The sequence below is a fragment of the Mytilus trossulus genome, chromosome 8 (genome assembly GCF_036588685.1).
Source record: "Mytilus trossulus isolate FHL-02 chromosome 8, PNRI_Mtr1.1.1.hap1, whole genome shotgun sequence".
Lineage (NCBI taxonomy): Eukaryota > Metazoa > Mollusca > Bivalvia > Mytilida > Mytilidae > Mytilus > Mytilus trossulus.
The window spans coordinates 18,363,747-18,387,504 of record NC_086380.1 but is presented as its reverse complement, the minus strand read 5'-3'; the positions used below and the strand labels follow the sequence as shown (position 1 = coordinate 18,387,504).

General features: G+C 33.0%; 1 protein-coding gene across 2 annotated transcripts in view; it reads right to left on the bottom strand.

Moving 5' to 3' along the window:
- The window catches only part of LOC134680653 (cyclic nucleotide-gated channel rod photoreceptor subunit alpha-like), a 53,204-nt gene that overhangs the window by 18,634 nt on the left and 10,812 nt on the right, over positions 1-23,758 (bottom strand). For both annotated transcript variants that reach the window (XM_063539780.1, XM_063539779.1), the window contains exons 2-4: positions 17,102-18,961; positions 8,034-8,092; positions 1,318-1,379 (exon numbers count right to left, since the gene is read on the bottom strand). In XM_063539780.1, coding sequence (XP_063395850.1) covers positions 1,318-1,379; positions 8,034-8,092; positions 17,102-18,114 — 1,134 coding nt within the window. In that variant the 5' untranslated portion in view covers positions 18,115-18,961. The remainder of the gene's footprint in view (positions 1-1,317; positions 1,380-8,033; positions 8,093-17,101; positions 18,962-23,758) is intronic.

Genomic DNA, 23,758 nt, shown 5'->3' with positions numbered 1-23,758 from the left:
AAGTGACGACGCCCCTAAACGCACAATTGACGATGATAAAGGCGCGTATAATTGACGAGTTTTTTCCGGTGACGGATGAACTCGAAAGTGGTCTATTGTATGCAACATGTGATATATACATTGAACGACAACTATATGTGACGTATACAATTTTCTGACGTCAGACAAGCGAATCAATAAATGTGTTTGTAGATAGATGTTTTCGTGTTCTGTTAAATTGTTCCTTTCAAAATTGTGACACGGTAATGACTGCTGTACCCATATTTTAACTATTTTATTTATTCGTTTTTGGTGTGTTTTGTCATTTGATTTTGCTATGTGATTACGGACTTTCCAATTGGATTTTCCTCTGAGTTCAGTATTTTTGTGATTTTACTTTTTTTGTTCATATGTGCAATCAATTTTTGAATTTTCAAGAATCTGTGTAGCAAACTATTATAGTTGAGTACATAATGATATATTTCATATTGTTGAACACTGTATGCTTTAAAAATGACATTTATCTCAAATCTCTTTTTATTCATTTTCAGATTGTAAAATGCAAGCATTTTGTGATATGAAAAATATTTAGTTTAATTTTATTTCGTCAAATTACAGTTTGTATGCATTTATTTTTTGGTCATACATTTGTTGCGTCTGTTGAATTTGTCTAGACTCTCTACGCTTTACAACCAGTCGTATGCTATAAACAGAAGACTAATTTTTCCATTGACCTACATTTTGTAAAATCTGATTTTGCCTAAATTTACTTGATTTTCTAAAGGGGATTGTTGTTGTACGTTGTTTTTTCATAGCGCAATTTGATCCCACCGATTTTGTCTTCATAGCTTAAATTGTTTTCAATAGTGAAGCTGTCAATTGTTCATAGAAAACAAACCATCTTCGCAAAGACAATTGTTTTCTATAGTGAGTCTGGCGCTGTCAATTCTTTATAGCAAAAGTTAGAGAAAAAATCTCAGTAAATTATTTTCTATAGTTAGGCTGTCAATTCCTTATAGCAAAATTTAGAAAAATATCATCTTAGCAAATAAGAAAATTATCATCAATATCATATCGTGGGTAGCATGATAAGTGTTTGACATAAGCATATTATTTCTATACAACTATTACATTGCGACCTTAAGGTTGTCTAATATTATTGAGTTTTGATCGAGTGTATATCACCCTCTGACACTCCAACGCGTCTGTAAAATCAAGTAAACAAATATTTATTCCCTCCAAATACAGAAACGTAATTACATCTACATATTTTCAATTAGCGATAGATTTGTAGATTATTAGTTGTCAATACGACATCAGCTGATTATTACAACATACCAAGAGTCGTTCAAACTCCAGTCGACTAGCATTCCTGTTCGTAATCACATTACCAACTTGTCCTGAAAAAGTCATTCATATCAATTTTACTTCATTCAAACTTGATAGTGCAGTCTACTCTTCAGACTATAAAATGACACGATATATATCAAAACTTGAATACCAATAATGTCATTAACGTACCTTTGTTAGTCAATTATAGAAGGTATATTATTATAGTTATTTTTTATTTTTCGCAGAAAAAAAAGCTATCGAGAGAAATTTCAATAAATTTTACCATAAAAACTCTGTTCTCCACAAAAGGACACAATTGACAGCCTTAACTTATTAAAGACCAGTAGTGTTGCAAAGTGACCACTCAGTAGATATCTTATATATTGAATACATAAAAATACAATAATTTTTTTATCGCTTATAATACTGTCGATGATGGAAGTTCTGAGATGTCTAGTGACAAAAGTGACAATTTTTCAGTACTCTGGTAAAAAAGCTACATGAAAATCAGCAATTGGATTTTGTGTCATTTAAAAAGAAATATTGTTCCAGTTAAATATTTCTTTACAGCCTAATTATAATAATAAGCAATCTACTTTCAATCTTTCGAGAAAGGAGAGAAGAAAGAAAAAAAGGCGTGCTTATGTTCCGTAAAAACCAATGAGTAGGTTAAAACTTCAAGAGCATAAAATACAACAGTTTATTAGAAATAAGAAGTTACAAAATAGCTCCTTTCGCACGTTATGTTTCATGAATAAATAAGAAACAAGACTAAGGTTAAGATCTTGTCAGGAGTAATTCTATGTCAAGCCTTCGTCCACTATTCGCACCGTAACGTCGTAATATTGTCATTGTAAAGCTATTCTAATCGTGATGATTGACATGGTTAAGCAAGTGGAAAATGGTATACAATGTGATTTTTACAATGTCGTGTTAAAAACGTGAATATTTCTAGAGATATAACATAATCAAAAAGACTATATCTTGACTTACATGTATGGAAAAGTGTGTTTTTGAATTAACGTACTGCAGATAAAATTAAAACCTATGTCAGTCCTCATATCATAACGACCGTGAGAAAAGTCATACATTTTCTTATTACAGGTCCAAACTACTCAGTGCTGGATTTTCTCGCTGCATTGAAGACCCATTGGTGACCATTGCCTATTTATAAATATCTGCTTGGTCGGGTTGTTGTCGCTTTGAAATACTCCCCATTTCCATTCTCATTAGTTTTTAGTAAACTATCAAGGAATTACATAAATCACTATGGACTCTTTTAGTTAAATTAATCAAGATCGCGAGAATGAGACGTTAAACTGTTTACCTATTGTTCAGCAATAAATTTATAGCACTCCTGTATTAGTTTTGTTGGATCATCACATTTAAAATTGCTTTAATCGTATTTTCGTTTCATTATCTACTACATTGTACGGAGCCGCGCTAGGGACATGCAAAGAAAAAAAAAATATATTGTGCGCACAAAATAATATATTGTGCGCACAACTTAAATATATTGTGCGCACAACTTAATTATATTGTGCGCACAACTTAAATATATTGTGCGCACAAAATAATATAGTGTGCGTTAAATTCTTTGACCTTACACATGGTACAGGTCTTCAATGTCTCCTTTTTAAAGTGACAGAATAGAGAAATGCATAAAGTTTCTATTGAAATGGGGCTAGAATACATGGATATAATCATCATTGCATTTGTATCAACTCCTGACAGGAATACTGATGAAGTAACGTTTATTTCGTCTGACACTTGGTTTACCAACAAATGCGTTGGAAGCCTCCACTTTATACTAGAGTTTATTGGAACGGTTTGGAACAGACTTGGCAAATGAGCGAGGAAACTATCGAACTAATGTACACTTTGATACTATGGCTTTACCTGTTTTCTGGTAACAAATATGAATAAAAATACTTTTTGCACTTATACTCAATTCATGACTTTGATTTTGTTACCCTGTTCGACGACAGAGATGGTCATTACATTGTGTATATTTAAAAGTCTTTACGTCCGTTCATCCGTCCGTCTCTGTTTATTGTAAATGTTTTGGTTATAGTTTATGATGAAGTTTTAGTGTCACCAACTTCAATGAACTACGTGGTTTCTAAGAAGGTATCATTGTAAAAGTGTAAAGTAAGTCAAATCCACTGAAAACTGAATACACGTACAAGTTGTTTTGTTGTTGTTTTTTTTCAAAGATGACTATATTTGATCATGGTTAAGTAAGGTTCTCACCCAAAATGTACTGTTCGTTATTGAAATGTGACGGTGTGTTCAGTCTACGAAATTCACCATGAAGTTGTGATCAAATAAAGATAAAACTGGGTACATATATAAAGCAGAAGATGCAATATGAGTGCCAATTAGACAGCTCTCCATCCAAGTCATAATTTATTAAAAGTTAACAATTATTGGTTATAATACGGTCTTCATCACGGAGCGTTGGCTCACACAAAACCGCTAACTATACGGCCCAAAATGACTATAACAAAACGATAAACAGATATGAACCACACCAATAAACGACAATCACTGAATAACAAGCTCCCGACATTGAACAGAATGCTTATTATGATTTAAATTTTTAAGCGTTGAATACAAATGTTTCAGGTCAAGTTATAGTTTCATTCTGTTTAATAGAAGAGAGGATAAGAGGTCACTTATAGTATCTATTTTTGATCGATTTCATTATAAAATTTTACAGTATGTTGTTCGTATTCATTATGAAACTAAAATGTTACGAAACAATTTAGGAATAGTCAATGAAATTCCTCAGTTGAATATTTTGAAAATAAACGAAACAATTATGATTCATTTTTTCCAAATATGGTCCGTTTTAGGGTATCATTAATTCAAAACTTTGTGACCCTCGATGCGATTATCAAAGAGACAACTATATACATATACAACATAGCTCATACAAATACGGGTTATATTCTTCTCATATATTTTTATGATGGCATGATACTCAACCCCTAACGGTAAGGATTTTGCTTGATATTCATATGATTAAAACATAATCTTTCAATCAGTTGTGTTGAGGTGTGGAGCTGGCATGTCAGTAACTGCTAGTAGTCCTTGTTATTTTATGTATCATTGTCATTTTGTTAAGTTTCATTTGTTACCTATTCTGACAACGGACACGTGCTTCTTTACTGTCGGTATTGCTGTGTGTGTTTCTTATCTGCATTGGCTAGAGGTATAAAAGGAGAGTTGAGATCTCACAAAAAATGTTTAACTCAGCCGCATTTTTGTGCCTGTCCAAGGTCAGGAGCCTCTGGCCTCTATTGATCTTTTGGATTTTTAATTTTAGTTTTTTGTATACACTTTGGATATATATAGATAAAGGAAGAGATGGTATGAGTGCAGATGAGACAACTCTCCATCTAAGTCAACATTTATTAAAGTAAACCATTATAGGTCAAGGTACGGTCTTCACAAGTATCTTAGGCTCACAACAAACAGTAAGCTATAAAGGGTCCCCAAAATTACTAGTGTAAAACCTTTCAAACGGGAAAACCAACGGTCTAATCTATATAAAAAATGAGAAACGAGAAACAACTGTAAAGTTTAGTATGACGTCCATTTTCACTGAACTAGTCCATATTTTTGTTTATAGGCCAGCTGAAGCACGCCTTTGGGTGCGGGATTTTTTCTTGTTGTATTGAAGAACCAAATATATCTGAGAAACAACCCTTATATGATTTGCGCGCCTTATAGTTATTTTGTTCATTAAATACAGTTTTAGATACCATGTATACCTTTATCATTGTATCTAAAAAAAAAAAAAGAAGACCAATTCTGAGATATGACGATACCGACCAGCCAAATATATATACATTACAATCACTCTATAAAACAAATATTGTTAATTTATTCCTTATAGGATCTGAAAAACATACATATATATCTAACTAAATGCTTAAAGTATCCGAGAAATACACCAACACACAAACATTTTACTTTGCTGGACCACTTAACCCTGAAAATGATATCAAGGTCAGATGACACCTGTGAAGTGGACATTTAGACATTAAAATCGTTCAATACAACCAAATATAGAAAAACTATTGCATTTGGTATCTAAAGCCCCAGTCCCACTAGACCACGATCGCACCACGCTCACCGCGATCTAAAATAAATTTAGATCGTTGTGAGGTCGCGGTATGAGCGGCATGAAAATGTAAATTTTCGTTGCTTTCACGATGCTAATACGTCCTAATTACGCTTCTACAACGATCCCGCTACGATTAAACCACGTTCTCACCGCGCTTATTCTGCGACCTCACTACGCTTATAAAGATCTTTCTACGCTCTGCACGTTCTCACTACGACCATACCACGAGTTATCCGATTGCAACACGATCTTACTGCGATTATACCACTTTCTTACCACGATTATACTACGTTCATACCGCGATCTTACTACGTTCTCGGCGATACCGTCAATATCGTGTTTCATATCAATATAGTTCCATTCCTTCTATTTCTGATTAAAATGGAGATTTCTCGGAAACAATACAGTCATGCCATCAAAATCTACTAGAACACGTGGGCGTGGTGGTAGGGGTTGATGTAGAGGCAGAGGGAGCAAAGTATGAACGCCATACTAAAATCCAAATAGTACACAAGAAACTAAAATTAAAAATAGTACAAGACTAACAAAGACCAGAGGCTCCTGACTTGGGTCAGGTGCAAAAATAGTGGGGTTAAACATGTTTGTGAGATCTCAACCCTCCCCCTATACCTCTAGCCAATGAAGAAAAGCAAACGCATAACAATAAGCACATTAAATTCAGTTCAAGAGTAGTCCGAGTCTGATGTCAGAAGATGTGACTAAAGAAAATAAACAAAATGACAATAATACATAAATAACAACAGAATACTAGCAGTTAACTGACATGCCAGCTCCAGACTTCAATTAAACTGATACTATACACATAAGTAGTATAATACTTGTCTTCAAGAGATGTCGGAACGATCAATCAAACCTATTGCTGGTCCATAAAGCTCAAATGACGATATTTTAGTGAACGATAGCAGAGATGACACAATATATATAGGAAGATGTGGTATGAGTGCCAATAAGACAACTCTCCATCAACGTAAAAATCTATAAAAGTAAACCATAATAGGCCAAAGTACGGCCTTCAATACAGAGCCTTGGCTCACACCGAACAGCACGCTATAAAGGGCCCAAAAAATACAAATGTTAAACCATTTAAACGGGAAAACCAACGGTCTAATCTAAATAAAAACTAGAAGCATTGAAGACCCATTGGTTACCTTTGGCTGTTGTTTGCTCTATGGTCGATTGGTTGTCGCTTTAACATATTCACCATTTCCTTTCTCAATTTTATTGAGCCGTTATAGCAAATGGATAAATACATTCAGACTAACAAAATCTAGGGAGTTTTTTTTATATATTTTATGTGGAAATGACAATAAAAATGATGGTCGTAGTGTGAACGTAGTAAGGTCGTGAAATGAGCGTGATGAGGACGGCAAGGGCGTGCTAGAATCGTACTATGGTCGTGAACAGCGTGGTAAAGTCGTAGTGGAAGCGTAGTTGGGTCGCGGTGAGAACGTGATAGTCGTAGTAAGGTCGTGATAACGTCGCTGTGAGATCGTAGCGCAATCTCTTCGAATAGAATCACGCTTTCGCTACGCTCTCGCTACGATTGTACAGCGAACTTTGCGATCTTACTACGATCTTAGTGCGCTCTCACTACGCTTCTACTACGACCTAATTTCGCCACGACCGCACCACGATTGTTTTGAACCTGTTCAAAGTTGGCCACGCTCTTCACGATCTTGAAGACCTCACCACGATCGTGGTACGACCTTACTGCGACCTACACGATCGTATCACGATCATCAAATTTTGCATTTTTTCCACAGATCGTAGTGCGATCGTGGCCTAGTGGGACTGGGGTATTAGATTTTGTCTAAACCACGAACACATAACACGAACACGTAAAATGAGGTCATGGTCAAGTGAAAACTGTTTTCCTAATTTTTGGAGCACACCATATTATTTTAGTGCGCACAGTATATTATAATGTGCGTACAATATGTTTTAGTTGTGCGCACAATATATTTAGGTTGTGCACACAACATATTTAAGTTGTGCGCACAATATATTTAAGTTGTGCGCACAATATATTTAAGTTGTGCGCACAATATATTATTTTGTGCGCTCAATATATTATTTTGTGCGCACAATATATTTAAGTTGTGCGCTCAATATTTTATTTTGTGCGCACAATATATTTAAGTTGTGCGCACAATATATTTTTTTTTCTTTGCATGTCCCTAGCGGGGCTCCGTAAACATTGTACCTGACTACTAGAGATAACTTAATAATCTCCCCATTGTGAACTTTACATAATATCAAGATACCCTTTTTGTACCTAGACCGATACATTGTGTCGTCTTTCCGATCTCCGTAAATGTCACCGAATGCTCTTTTTACATGTCATGAGAAGCTCAAAGTATGTTAGAACTAAAACGACGTTCTTCTGAAAAAAGTAAGCCCTATCCCAAATGTGTTTTTTTTTCTTTTTGAAATCATTGTTTTTCGGAATGTTTTATGTTTTTCTGTTAATTCTTTTCTTTTGACCAAAATCAGTAGGAAAGACATTGTCCATTTCATTGTGATCCCGTCAACTTGTTTTCAACATCGCCACTTTATGTATACTTACCTACAATCGTAGCAAATATAAACACACCAATGAGGTAACTACCTATCACAAACAGGTACCTGAAAAAAATTTATTTAGAGTAAATTTTAAAATACATTACATAGATATTAGAAGATGTGTTATGGGTGCTTATGGGACTACCCCAAGTCACAATTCGTTAACGTAAATCATTATAGGTCAACGTACGGCTTTCAACACGGAGATTTGGTTCCCACCGAACAGTAAGTTATAAAGGGCCCCTCTAGGACTGGTATAAACCCATTCAAAGAGGAAAAACAACAAAAAATAAGAAACGAGAGACACTACATATTATGAAGCACATTATCTAACGACAACTACTGAACATCATGTTCCTGGAAATCTGTATACTGTAAAAAGAAAAAAGGCAAACTATAAAACAAATCAAAGTGAAGTGAAGCAACAAAAGGGACACAAGAAAAAACAAAACAAAAAAACTTGCCTACACATACATGCACAATCAAAAAGTAAACAAAAAATACACCTGTTTGAACTGGATAATGTACATGTACTTATTTTATTATCAACAATATCATTGAAATATGTAGATCAAGAAAATAGAGTACTTTAACAAGAGATAACTAAGAAAAAAATGACAATGCACAAACAGACGATTGCTAAACCAAATATTGTATGAAACAATATTATTGTCTTAAACAGATAAATTTTTGAACCTGATATTGTACAATTCAGTTTCCTACAAATGATAGTTAAGGACTGACCGTACGTACTATTTTCTATCTATTCAAAATAATCTTTAAAATGATTTGCACACTTTTAAATAACTCGTGTGCACCACATTTAATGTTAAGAAAGATTTTTTTTTTTTACTAAAGTCATTCCTTGGAGACAAATTGTATAGACTTTAGTTTTAGAATCGGCAAGAAGTAATGAGTTTTTGTTAAAGCAAAATTTTGTATTATGTAATAACGAGGATTCAAACTGCAAGCGATGTAAAATAGATGTGTCATGCATTACTGAAATGGCGGAAAACAAAACAAATATAGACTTTTATTACATCTTAAAAGGATGAAAAGTAATGAAACGTATTCTAAACAACAGATATAGACATTTTTGAAGATCAAATTTAAAGCATTGATTTATAAGTCTGTTGTTTGCATTAGATACTTGGCAAGTTTTAAAGCAATCTGACACAGAGGTTTCAATTTATAAATGAATAAACTAGACTGTATATAATACTGCTTTATGTTTTCCAGTGTAAGATTTGCTTTTCGTTAGAACGCGAACGTACTTATGGATCGAACAGCTATTTTCCTGTATAGTTCCCCGTCACTTGCGTGAGATCTTATGCTTACAATAAATAATAAGTTTGCAATGTTATGTATTATAACTGGTAGCTGAGTTAAGATATAATAAATAAATACGCCTTAACAAATGAAGAAAAACAAAACAGCATTTCGGAGTACTTTATAGTCGCCAATGAAACATCTCTCCAACCAAATCATAATTACTGAAAACCAAATAAAGTAGTACGACCTTCAAAACGAAGCATTGGCTCACATCGCTATACAAGGCCACACAAATGAGTTAAGAAATAACCATGTATTTATCCATTGCAGACATAATCAATCAAACAGATTTATATATTTCAGATGATGTTTTTTTGCAATTGGTAATCTATTAATTACAAACAGAATGACACCCGTGCTCAAGCCTTTTCATTCTTATTATTGGCAATCATGTTCATCAAATGACAAATAACAGTTATATGAATATAATTATATGTTTATATAAAAATCTCAGATATTTGTATCCAAGTTTGTTCCATATTAGCATAGTGGTTTAAGTGGAACAATGATTAATTTCGCAAACAAAGATACGTTTCTTAACATGACATAGGCCGGCGTATCAACAAACCCCTACAGATTGTATATTTGAAAATAACGGTTTCATTGGCTCAATCGTATTTTTTCTTATAGACAATCAAGACCTTTGTGCTACAAGAATCATAAAAGACTTAAATAAAGGCAACAGTAGTATACCGCTGTTCAAAACTCATAAATCCATGGACAAAAAACATAATCGGGATAACAAACCAAAACCGAGGGAAACGCATTAAATATAAGAGGAGAACAACGACACAACACCGAAACGAAACACACACAGAAACGGACCAAGCATCAGACAAAACACCACGAGAATAACAAATATAACATGAAAACCAAATACATGAATTTGGGATAGACAAGTACCGTGCCACGTCTTATCTCAATATCTCAAAAATAAGAGAAAACACAAACGACTCAACATTAAAATGCAACACACACAGAAACGAACAATAATATAACAATGGCCATCTTCCTGACTTGGTACAGGACACTTTTAAAGGGGAATAAAAGTGGTGGGTTGAACCTGGTTTTATGGCATGCCAAACCTCGCACTTTAATGGCAAAGTTAAATATAACATTGAAATGACAACATAATATTACAGGACTACAATACAAATAAATAGGAGAACATATTAGACAAAGAAAAACATGATTAATAGATAACAAAAAGCATCAGGTTTAAAATTCAATACGCCAAAAACGCGCCTTGTCCCCTCAAGACTCACCAGTGACGCCCAGATATAAAAGATCGAAAGTGAAAAAAGTAAAAAGTTGTACAGCACTGAAGATCAAAAGTTGAAACGGTTTCGTCAAATACGGCATTGTTTTTATGCCCGGGATATAAAGAACATTCTTTAAAATTAAAATCTTTGTTTAGATTGACCCGAATATAATTCAGTCCCTTTCCGTAATCATTCTCTCCTATAATACGAGAATGAAATAGTCATATATCAGCAGAAAATAGTGCTTGAAGCATTCGGAATTCTTTTCGATCTTCAAGAAATTTAACATATCTTTTTTTTTTCAATACCAATTATATAGACAATAATTTCAGAATAATCAAGAAGTAATGCTTTTATGTTATAACGTTATGAGATTTCAAACTGCAAGCGATGTAAAATAAAAGTGTCATGTAGTACTGATCTGGTGGGAACAAAACGAATCCAGACCTAAATTATATCTTTTAAGGATGAAAAGTAATAAAACTTATTCAACAGAAGAAATGAACATTTTTGAACATTAAATTGAAAGGCATTGATTCGTAAGTCTGTTGTTTGCATTAAGTACGTGGTGAGTTTTCTAAAAGCAGTCTGACAACGAGGTTTCAAATTATAGAAAATAACCTAAATAATACAAAACCATATTTGGTGTGATGTTTGTTATTCGTTAGACCACGAACGTGATTGGTCAGCCCTTTTCTTTAATAATTCTCCATCACTCACTTGAGACCCAATGCTTACAATAAATACAAGCTGTGTAATGCTATGTTTTCTTTACGGTGGTTTAAAGTATGGATACATACTCCTTAACAAACGAAGAAAACAGATCAGCATTTTGGAGTACTAAGACACTGGACCTGGATTAAAATTGCTTATTACATTTGTGACTTAAATCCTTAGCAAACGTATTCAACTACGTTTTTTACCATTGAAGACGTAATCAATCAAAAAGATTTATATATTTCATAGGATGTTTTGTTGCAATATTGGTTATCTATTAATTACCAACGCTAAAAATGAATAATTTGATTATGATTTATGATGCAATACTCTATATTCAGTAGAGGTCAAGCATCTTCATTCCCATCATTGACAATCATGTTGTTCAATTGACAAATATATATTATATGTATATAAATGTTTATAAAAAAAACTTCATCTATTCTATATCCAAATTGGTATAGTGGTTTTAGAGGAGTAATGATTAATTTCGCAAACAAAGATACATTTCTTAACATGAAATATATAGGCTGGCGTATCAACCAACCCCTACGGGTTGTATATTTGAAAATAACGGCTGCATTGGCTTAATCGTATTAATTTCGTATAGACAATAAAGACCTTTGTGCTACAAGAATCATACAAGACTTTAAAAGATCTGCTTTTAAATTAACCGAATAGTTCAGTCCCTCCCCATAATCGATCGCTCCTACTTCCGAGGATTAAATAATCGTAGACCAGCGAAATATAACGACCATATTGGGTATTCGGGTTACTTAAAAATCTACAAGAACTTTAATAGAGATTGTTTTCAAAATATTTTGTTTAAATTTTGGGATTGGTACATTTAACTGTTCTAAAAATATACTTTTAAAAGATCATTTCACACTAACAAATGTTTGTTTTAAGCTAAATAAAATCAGAGTACCCGACATAGTTTGCCCTTCTTTGTTCTACAATATTTATAGTTGGTTGAAAACAGAAAACGACGCAAACATAGCCTTCAACAATGAACAAAGTCAATATCGTGTATTGAGTCTTAAACGGTATCGGGAGAATAAAATGCGAAACAATTTAAAGATGAAAACCATTCTGATTTGAAAAAAAAATCAAGGTACTACGTACATGACTGTATGGAATACAAGTAAAATAATCTATGTACATATGCACAAAGATATCATTATTGTTTTAGTAGAGGATAGTACTATCTTATTCTTCATTAACAGTGACCGTTCTTTGATAGAGTACTATATTGTATTACTGTTTTGATTTTTATGTCTATTATGACTATATACCATTGAATTGAGTGCGTTTTCCGAACAGATTTTATTTTACGCATTTTTTTCGCTTTACCTCTTTTATTCCAATTATTGAGGGAATGATATTTAAAGAACAAGTTTCCCTCGCGACATTTTAATGGATAATTCATCAATCCGACGTCTGTAATATAGTGTCATTTTTTCCTTGTTCGTGTCCTTTGAGAAATTTGGTGATGTCAGCAGAACTTTGATAATCTCTGTATGTATTCACCACAGTCTAGACTTAGTTTAACCTATGTTTAAGATGATGCATATATTGGCCTATTTCTAAATTACGATGACTTCTCTGTCTTCGTCTGCTCTTTGGTTAAACATGTTAAATAGATAAAGGAAGATGTGGTATGAGTGCCAATGAGACAACTTTCTATCCAAGTCACAATTTATACTGATGAGCCTTTAGGCTCAAAGTAAATAAAGAATTTGAATTTGAAATTGAAATATATTAAAATGATCGACACAAATGTTATTAAAGTAAACCATCAAAGGTCAAGTTATAGTCTTCAACACGGAGCCTAGGCTCACACCGAACAGCAAGTTATCAAGGTCTTAAAATTACTAGTGTAAAATTATTCCTTTAAAACCTTGCTAAAAATGAAAAAAACAAACAAGACAGCTAAAAGTACACAATACACACCATTGAAAACTCAAGAACAACAATGGAAAAATAGAAAGTGAATAGGAAAGAAAATTAAAAAAATTAAAATCAAGAAAGATGAATATTTTCTGGTATTTTTCTTTCATATGATATTTGCCCCACGAATGTAACGTAATAATGCTACAATCAGATAACAGTGCAAATGAGGCACTACAAGGAGTTAACAGATATAAAAATGTAGGGTATTCAATTTCATTTAACGACATTTTGGTGTTCATAAAATTACTGCAGCTGCATTTTTTTTAACGGACACGCTATCTTCAAAACAATATAAAGGACATTTAAATACTCAGACAGAATTTTTCTAACAGGTAAACTAAGTTATAATTTTATCCAATCAAGAATGTTAGGTCAATTGTCTGCGGTTTTGTTAGTTGATATTAAATATGCAAAATAATATTTTATGATAAGGAAATACGGTTAATTATTAAGTATGACATGACAATGCATTTACTATTCAAAAAGAAAGTAAAATAAAGGTATTGAGTACAGAAAATAAATGTTTAAAATTTTAAGGAACTGCGCATCTGCTTTTAGAAAAGCGTTAGAAATTTACAGAGAACTTCTCCACCTGCGCTTCAAACGTGATATTAAGTAAAAGACACCCAGAGGTCAACAACACAGACCAAGTGTCTATGTAACTGCCACTTTGTTCCGTCAGTTAAATTTGTCCCGGCGGAACTTTTCAACTAGTTATTTTGTTCCAATGGAACTTTCCAACTAGTTGTTTTATTCCGAGTGCAGTCGAAAAGTGCCGAAAAAAAGTAGCTAGTAAAAAAGTCCCGGAACTATGTGACTAGTTGAATAATTCTGGCAGAACATCTAGTTAGCAAAATCTAAGTTGTATTTCATGCTCATTTATAACGGAATAAGTTGCATTATCATACACATTTAGTATTCATAGTACCCTCAAGAGAGGGAAGAATACCCCTCCCTCACGTGGGAACTTTTAAAAATATCAATTTCAGATTAATGTATAACAATAAATTAGAACTTTTTCCGTTAGATACTCCACGCTCTCATATAGATAAGTAACCTGATTGAAAATCATTTTGTTTACTTAAGATATGATTCATTTCTCAGTAATATCGTTTTAAATAAAGCGTAATATGATATAAGACCTTGACCTTAGACCAAGTGACTTATTAGTGAATAAGGGTCTACCTCTAATATAAATTATATTTCTATCACAACACATCGACTCAAGGTTGCAGTAGACTACCTAGATGTATTTGAATACAATAGCATACCCTGCATCTATCATACGTTTTAATAACATTTGATAGAAAAATGAAAGACCCCCCCCCCTCTAAATTATTGAAAACTATCATTCTGCAATTTAACTAGAGGCTCTTAAGAGCCTGTGTCGCTCACCTTGGTCTATGTGCATATTAAAGGACACAAATGGATTCATGACAAAATTGTATTTTGGTGATGGTGATGTGTTGGAAGTTCTTACTTTTCTGAACGTTCTTGCTTCTTACAATTATATCTATAATGAACCTTGCCCATTAGTAACAGAGAAAACTATTTGGTGAAAATTTACATAAATTTACCGAATTAATGAAAATTGTTAAAAATTGACTATAAAGGGCAATAACTCCTTAAGGGGTCAATTGACCATTTAGGTCATGTTGACTTATTTGTAGATCTTACTTTGCTGAACATTATTGCTGTTTACAGTTTATCTCTATCTATAATAGTATTCAAAATAATAACCAAAAACGGCAAAATTTCTTTAAAAATTACCAATTGGAGGGCAGCAAGCCAACAACCAATTGTCCAATTCATCTGAAAATTTCAGGGCAGATAGATATTGACCTGATAAACATTTTTATCCCATGTCAAATTTCCTCAAAATGCTTTTGTTTTTGAGTTATAAGCCAAAAACTGCATTTTACCCCTATGTTCTATTTTTAGCCATGGCAGCCATCTTGGTTGGTTGACCGGGTCACGCCACACAATTTTTAAACTAGATACCCCAAAGATGATTGTGGCCAAGTTTGGATTAATTTGGCTCAGTAGTTTCAGAGGAGAAGATTTTTGTAAAAGATTACTTAGATTTATGAAAAATGGTTAAAAATTGACTATAAAGGGCAATAACTCCTAAAGGGGTCAACTGACCATTTCGGTCATGTTGACTTATTTGTAAATCTAACTTTGCTGAACATTATTACTGTTTACAGTTTATCTCTATCTATAATAATATTCAAGATAATAACCAAAAACAGCAAAATTTCCTCAAAATTACCAATTCAGGGGCAGTAACCCAACAACAGGCTAACCGATTCATCTGAAAATTTCAGGGCAGATAGATCTTGACCTGATAAACATTTTTACCCCCATGTCAGATTTTCTCTAAATGCTTTGGTTTTTGAGTTATAAGCCAAAAACTGCATTTTACCCCTATGTTCTATTTTTAGCCGTGGCGGCCATCTTGGTTGGATGACCGGGCCACGCCACACATTTTTTAAACTAGATACCCCAATGATGATTGTGGCCAAGTTTGGTTTGATTTGGCCCAGTAGTTTCAGAGGAGAAGATTTTTGTAAAAGTTAACGACGACGGACGACGACGGACGACGACAGACGACGGACGACGGACGCAAAGTGATGGGAAAAGCTCACTTGGCCCTTCGGGCCAGGTGAGCTAAAAAGTATATTGGTGTCTTTGTGTCAATAAGTTACACCAATTGCAAAGACCTATTCGGACTAACACGCTCAATGTGTATCTAAAACTTGAATTAGTAGAAGATTTTACCCATTTCTGATCATTTCTATAAACGTGCTATGAACAATTAAAGTAAAAATAAACCACAAATGTAGTAGAAATATAAACTTAAATTTCGTCATCTGTAACATCCAACAAGAAGTCATTATAAAGCTTAACAGAACTTATTTAAAAGTTATTTGTGTGTTTAATCCTTTCTCGTGCGAAGTAAAAAGGTAAATATAATAAATTAAAATGCTGTATGAAATTAAATTAGCATTACAACGTAACCGTTAAAGAAACAACGTAATCCAATTACGTAAACGATACATTTCTTTGACAAAAAAGATGTACAAGATTGATTACATGACTTTCATAATGCAAACTATTTCAATATAATCCGATTTGAATTCGTATAAAGATTTAAAATATATAAAAAATATATTTTATAACACAGTTTTGGTCTGTGCATCTATTCAGAATACATATGAAATATTAAGTCCCATATCGAATATATTTGACATGTCACAGTGTCATATACAAGTTATAGATCCAAACAAGACGGAAGATATTGAATTAAATTCAAGCTTAATTCAGTTTACTTGGGTATGTTGACCGATTGATTAATTGTGCTATCATATAACTCTGACCATATGTGTCCAGTGTTGATGATTACAGTTGCGTTAGAACGTGTAAATAGCGACATTAGAGCGTGCTTCTGTTGAAACATTATGAAAAATGGCAGAAAGAGGACTCTTTAGTATCTTATTGTTTATATTGAAAATCAAGAAAAAAACTTGTCAGGATGAATTAATATGGTGTGTTTTTTGTTGTTGTGTATATTGAGGCTATTTCATTGCATGACATTTCGGCTTTTACAATGCCATTTTAATTTAGGGATTAATCAAAATCATCACTTTGATCCATCGTACCACGTGCCATATACATTATTTCCGCATGGTCGTTAAAATATTTATTTATTATTAAAATCATGTATCAGGGTTATTTTTTTGTGGTTGTAACTGATTGACCATTGGCTTTGATCTTACATAATAAAACATGAAAGTATTTTACTTACTCCCAGTTTGTTTCCGGTGGCGGTAAATCGCCAATAGTAGTCAAGGTTAAAGTAGACCAAAACAGAGACGCTAAATACTTCCGGGTCAATGCTTGGTGACTTCCGGATGGTTGTGGGTATGACCATTCACTGTGAAAACCTTCAGCTTCGGAAATCATAAAATAAAACGCGGCAAACCAATGGCACCCAAGGAATAGCATATGCGTTAAATTCGCAACGCGCACAAAGTTTGGATATGCCGTTCTTGTCTCTAGCATATATAAAAATCGAAGTGACCTATGAACTTTAAGAAATCGTGGGAATCTCAGCAATGGTTGCCAACCAACGGCAAATTGTATAAAATCAAACGGTAATAAAGTAATAATGTCTACTTTGAAATAGTTAGAACGTATATATCTTTTAGCTAATTTGACGCCATCAAGCACCATTAATCCTTGCTCTAAATATCCCGTACGTAGTTGAGCCACAATGTCTAGAATGTATATCACATCACTAACAATATCAAACGTTATCCACATATACTTATGGTCGTATTGTAGTTCACGGAAAGCTTGTCTTACGATACATGTCCATAGATTATATAACACAGCAATGGTAACTATAAGTAACCAGTAGAACATCGGCGAACCGTCCGGCTTGAATACAGTCACATCATTATGTACATACACAACGCCCGGCATCTCATCGTCCGAGTCTACGGATTCTTCCGAGTCAGTTTTATAATGCTGTCGCGTAGAAAATTTCTTAAGAAAAGAATCCTGTCGACTAAGAGATCCTTTTTTCTTTGCACTCATTGGCTTTTTTACGACATTTGCCGCTTGAATCACATGACGAACATTAGTCCATTTTGTTTGCTTGCTTTGTTTCAGTGAATAACTGTTGTTAGGCGATTCCGAGTCCGAATGCATTTGCTCTTTCGGGACGCTTCCATTTTCTATCCTTACCTTCTGACAATTTACTGTTTGTAACTCAATGTCGGCAGACTTCTCATCCTCGTCTGATTTTATCGACATGGTGAGATTGTTCGGGAATACAGCTCGTGAGAAAGCTTTGCACCTTTTTACTTTTAAAATAATAAATTGTAATCGGCTTACAGTATATCTTTGATAACTTTCATGACTTTTTTCACAGATTATACAAATTACTAATAACGGTGGTTAAAATCATTCAATTTGTTATCGATGAAATCTTTTTAATCATGTGATTTTCCAATAAATCTTTTCACGAAGAATATTAAAAGAAGATGAAATTCCTCCTCAAGACTAAATATTCAATAAAGTTTGTATTTCAATTCTATCAACAAAGGTACGAAACTTCTGGTGACATAAAAATGATAACTCCCATCCTCCATATCTCTAATAATTCCACGGGTACTTCACACGTTAGTATATTGAAGGTTTAATTAAATCCGTCACGAGTCATAATTTATGAACATCTTTGAGAAGTGTGATATTATCCTCTATTTTTTAATTTGAAACATGAAATTATCTTTCAGAAGTGTGATATTATCCAATATTTTTTAATTTGAAACGTCGACAGTATTCTAATTTACACAAGTTTAGTACATAACAGCTTATGAAGTTGCCGAGCATGTATTGGGAATAGTAATATGATATCCTCTGTAGAAACCGATATAGTCACACAAGTATCAGTCAGTATGTTACAGCTCCGGACCGGACAACCAATTATCTCCTGGGTAAACGTTTAGTAACGTACAGCTAGCTATACATTGATATAATTCTTCCTTTCAGTTGTTATAGATCTAAGATAGATTCCTTTATAAGTGTAAGATCATTATTTCACTCTCCTCATTTATTCTTCAAAACAAATTTGCTGATCACATGGGGACTATTAGTTTGGCTGAAAGAAAAAGAAAACATGATCAATGTCCGTGAAACAAACAACATATATAAGATAATATCTATCTCACTCAGAAAAAGGAGAAAATCAAACCTTCAACTATAGTTTTGTAATTAATATATTTGACTAATATCCCGGAGGAAATATTAGAAAGTAAATATCGATATATAAAACGTCTTACGTTCAGGGCAATAGTAACGTTCAGGGCAATAGTTGTCCATCAGGTCACCCACAACGGCTATCAATATTTATTAAAAATGATGTCGAGGCCATATAACTATCTTTATTTAGTCTGAGAGAATATAATTTATTTATAAGTTAAACTAGACTATAGGAGCTGCGGGTACTCTCGTAATTGTGAACGTATATATATGTATATATACTGATGTGTGAAACTTATATTAAGTAAAATTTGAAATTGACTCTTGAAACATTCTAACTGATTCTTTGAAACACCATTTAGTTTGTGTCTTTTGCATTTATGTTAGGGTTTGTTTTTCTTCTTTCTTGCCAATCTTTGGAGTGAAGTAAATTCCAACTGATTTCTACAGTTATGTTGTGCTATTGTCCAAATAAAGAACATGTAATATCTTGGTTGTCCGTCATATTTCTGGACCATTATTTTGTTAAAACGCAGGCCGATTTTGGTAACTTATTTAAATTGTCTTAAAATGTCATAGGGTCGTTCATAACTGAAGATGTTGTGTAGATTTTGCTCATTGTTGAAGGCTATACGATAACAGAATTACTTACATTTACGTAATTTGAACACTGTATAACGAATAATTGCCTTATATCTATAAACAATAATACCATGTCTCGATACTGTCATACCTTTGTCTATATATACAGTTTGTCTCTTTAAATATACGTTTGTGTTTATTTACACATATAAGTCTTAAGAAATTTTGCGTGAACTATTTAAAAGTACTTTTGAGGATTTATGTTCCTAATTTTCATCTGCTAGATGCTTCTTAAAGAATCAATAATGTTGTGAACCAAAGTAATATTATAACTGACATAACAATATTTTATCTTTGGCTCTAATCAACATTGCATATAATATTTTCATTCTAGTTCTGTACTTGTTAATCCTCTTACTTGTTTTCCAATTGTCTCTTCAGTTTAGAACTAATTAAATAATCCACGAATAGAGAGATTTAGCAGAAGAATACAAAATATGCCCTTCTGATACTTCTACAACAACGTATATACATGTCACTGATTGATTCATTAGGACAATTCTATTTTTTCTTATATGAAACATTTATTGAAACATAATTTGTTTTTGTTAAAAAATCGCTTATGGTTAAATTCTTGATACAAAGTTTGATTGGAATATAATCTGAAAATTGAAGATAACTGAATAGAAAGAGGAAAAAAAGATGATATCTCAAATCAGTATAATCCTACGCTGTTTTATATGAAAAAGCAGATTATTGTTTATACTTCTATGCAATAAGGTTGTGCCAAAATCATTTGGTTAAGTATATCATACAAATATTGCACAGTACTTGTACATAAAGTATGGTACATATAAAAATAGTTAATTCACTATGAATTACAGTTATGTTAATGTACAGTACAGCTATAAGTAACATGTATGGTAGAACTCTAGAATAGTGTACAGGTCAACTAAGGTAACGAGGGGGAGATTGTTTCTGTCAAGGTTGGAAGTTTTAGAAAATTAGATTATATTTCTTCACACGAGCATCCAGCTTTTAGAAGAAAAAGTTTGAAACTTATTTTCAATTGAAATCTTTAAACTTACTTGACACCCTAAATCACCGTTTACAAATGTTGGATCATTTTGTAATGCCGTACGACATCCATGTGACGTGGGTCACATACAGAGCTATGTTACCATATCATATGTGGTGCAGGAAAGTAACTATGTCACGTACAGTCCCACTTAGTTACGATGACACGTGTATTACAGTTGGGTCAGTTTAAAACGTGTAATGCAATTCTTTTACTAAGTTACGTACTATTCAGTTATGTTTCTTTGTCACGTTACAGTTTGGTTACCATATGTTATCAAGTTATAATTGATATTCATTTACTACAGGTCTAATACGTGCTCAAGGACTTTTCATCTTCAGTTAGAACAAGACCAGAACATGCAACTACCCCCCCCCCCCCAAAAAAAAAATAAAAAATTCGAAAATATACATTTAAAATGGTCATCCCTTCCAATAAGATATGTATAATCTTATAGCTTATACTAATTCGTTCGTAGTTTGTTTTTTTCTGAACATTTTGTTTAAGTTTACAAATTCATGATACAGACTTATAGAGCACCTGAGATCAACCCTAGTTTCTGTCGGGTTCGTTTTATTTATTCTTTAGTTTTCTATGTTGTGGCATGTGTACTATTGTTTGTCTGTTTGCCTTTTTCATTTTTAGCCATGGCGTTGTCAGTTTATTTTAGAGTTACGAGTTTGACTGTCCCTTTGGTATCTTTCGTCCCTCTCTTATATATATGTAAAAATATCGCATGTTAATGCACGGACTAGAATCATAAAACAATTGGAAGATAAACATTTCCCAACCATCTCATATTCATCATTGACATACTCATTTCATGTTTGAGGGAACACGTCGTTACATTTCTACTCACGAGTAGAAACTACTAAACCAAGGTTAATCAAACGTAAAACATATCAATTCCCTAATGAGCCGTCAGTCAAACTAACATCTGATATTAGACCATGATAGATTAAGACACAAATTGGTTTTAGATCAACGTAGACGTAGAAATGAAAAAAAAATATTAGAAAATTTGCCAAATCATGTACGTTTCATGGGTAACAGAAACATTAATCAGGTGTCAAACCTCAGATGTTTAAATGTACAATCACAGATCGAATACACATCATTGACTCTTGATTGATAGAGATTTAAATATGATATGGAAATTTATATAAAATGTTTATTCTTTCACTCCTATTGAATTTATACACCAATATTGACTTAATATTAGAGATTAATATAAATTACCTCAACAACTTGTCCATGTTTGCAATTTAAAATTCGTTATGTTAATAAATTGTCTCCGGATTCTGTGTGATTTCACTTGCAATTTATTAAATCCAACCGATTATATCTTATTGGAAATGAATGTGTTTACTATCGTGTATAAATCGCTGAACATTATCCAATATGTATTGTATCAACAAGAAAGTTAAATCTAATGGATATACAGTGTACATTCTATAACAATATTGGGATAGTAGTTAGGTTTTTGCATGTACATAGAGGCTATTGTTTACTATATTAACATTGACCGCCAAAATAAAGCATTAAAGCCGTTAAATCTACATTTAAGGTACGTGTAGTATACACAACTATGGTGAGAATATACATAGATTTAAGAAGATGTGGTATGAGGGCCAATCGGAGCACTCTCTCCATCCATGGTATTTTTGAATAATTAAACTGATACTTAAAATTGAGAAAGGAAATAGTGAATATGTCAAAGCAACAACCACCCGACCATAGAGCAGACAACAGCCGAAGGTAACCAATGGGTCTTCAATGTAGCGAGAATTCCCGCACCCGTAGGTGTCCTTCAGCTGGCCCCTAAAAATATGCATAATAGTACAGTGATAATGAACGTCATACTAAACTCCGAATAATACACAAGAAACTAAAATTTAAAATCATACAAGACTTACAAAGGCCAGAGGCTCCTGACTTGGGACAGACGCAAAATTGCATATTAAACATACTACGGTTATGACTCACTAATTCTTGATGTGCTTATTACCTAAGGAGTTGGCCTGGGTATCACCACATTTCATTATTATATTTTTCTTACATTGACAACATAGACTCGAAAGTTTTGTTGAGGCACATTATGATTAGCTGTATATAGGATATTTTGAATTGGTCTAATGTTGGGATGTCCTGAAAATCAATTGGATACACTGTGTGTTCCATGTATTTACTCAAAACTAGTCGATAACTATTATAACCATGAAGACGCAATGAATGATCATAACAAATATTATTTTCAATCATGGACTAGAAAACTCGTTTTAATGCCCGAATGTAAACCAAAAAGTGCTTTAAAAAGGAATGAACATGCAGAAAGTTAAAGCAAAATTTAGATGACACACTCAATACATGAAACACTATAAATTACTCTTTCATCCTTACAAAAACCTTAAAGTTAATGTTTGCTTTGACGAAAAAAGAAAAAATAAAGATATGCTAAGTATTCAGTTCTATAAATATAAACACAGCACTTAATGTCATGTTTAGCGGAAATTATATGTAAACAATATTTAATAATAACTTACGTTAATTTTAATATATAATCTGTGGTCCTGTGAATGACAATGGCGGACTGTCTTTGAGGTCTAGGCAAACGGGAATTTCCCTTATGGCATTGATTCATGTTAAAATATGAATGAATATACATGTACCAGTATGCAGCTAGAAATACTCTTTGAGCATGTTATGCAATTGTTTGCAAACGAGAAAATAGATCGGTGTAAAATGTCGCCTAAAGTTTTCATACTTCATAGAATATCAATGTAAAAAAGTACAACTATATGCTATTATGATTTTGTAATTGACATGGCGAAATGAACCCTATACTGAACATGTCCCACTTATGACGAATTCTATACATTCACATTATTTAGTAAATGAATACTAACTTGATAGAAAGAATGTTATATAACAATATCACTTGTCATAGGAATTGTAAATATTGTTTAGAGGCTCCTTGTCACAATCTCTGCCATGCGAAATTTCCATACAAAATAGAAAATTTTAATTAAATATTCA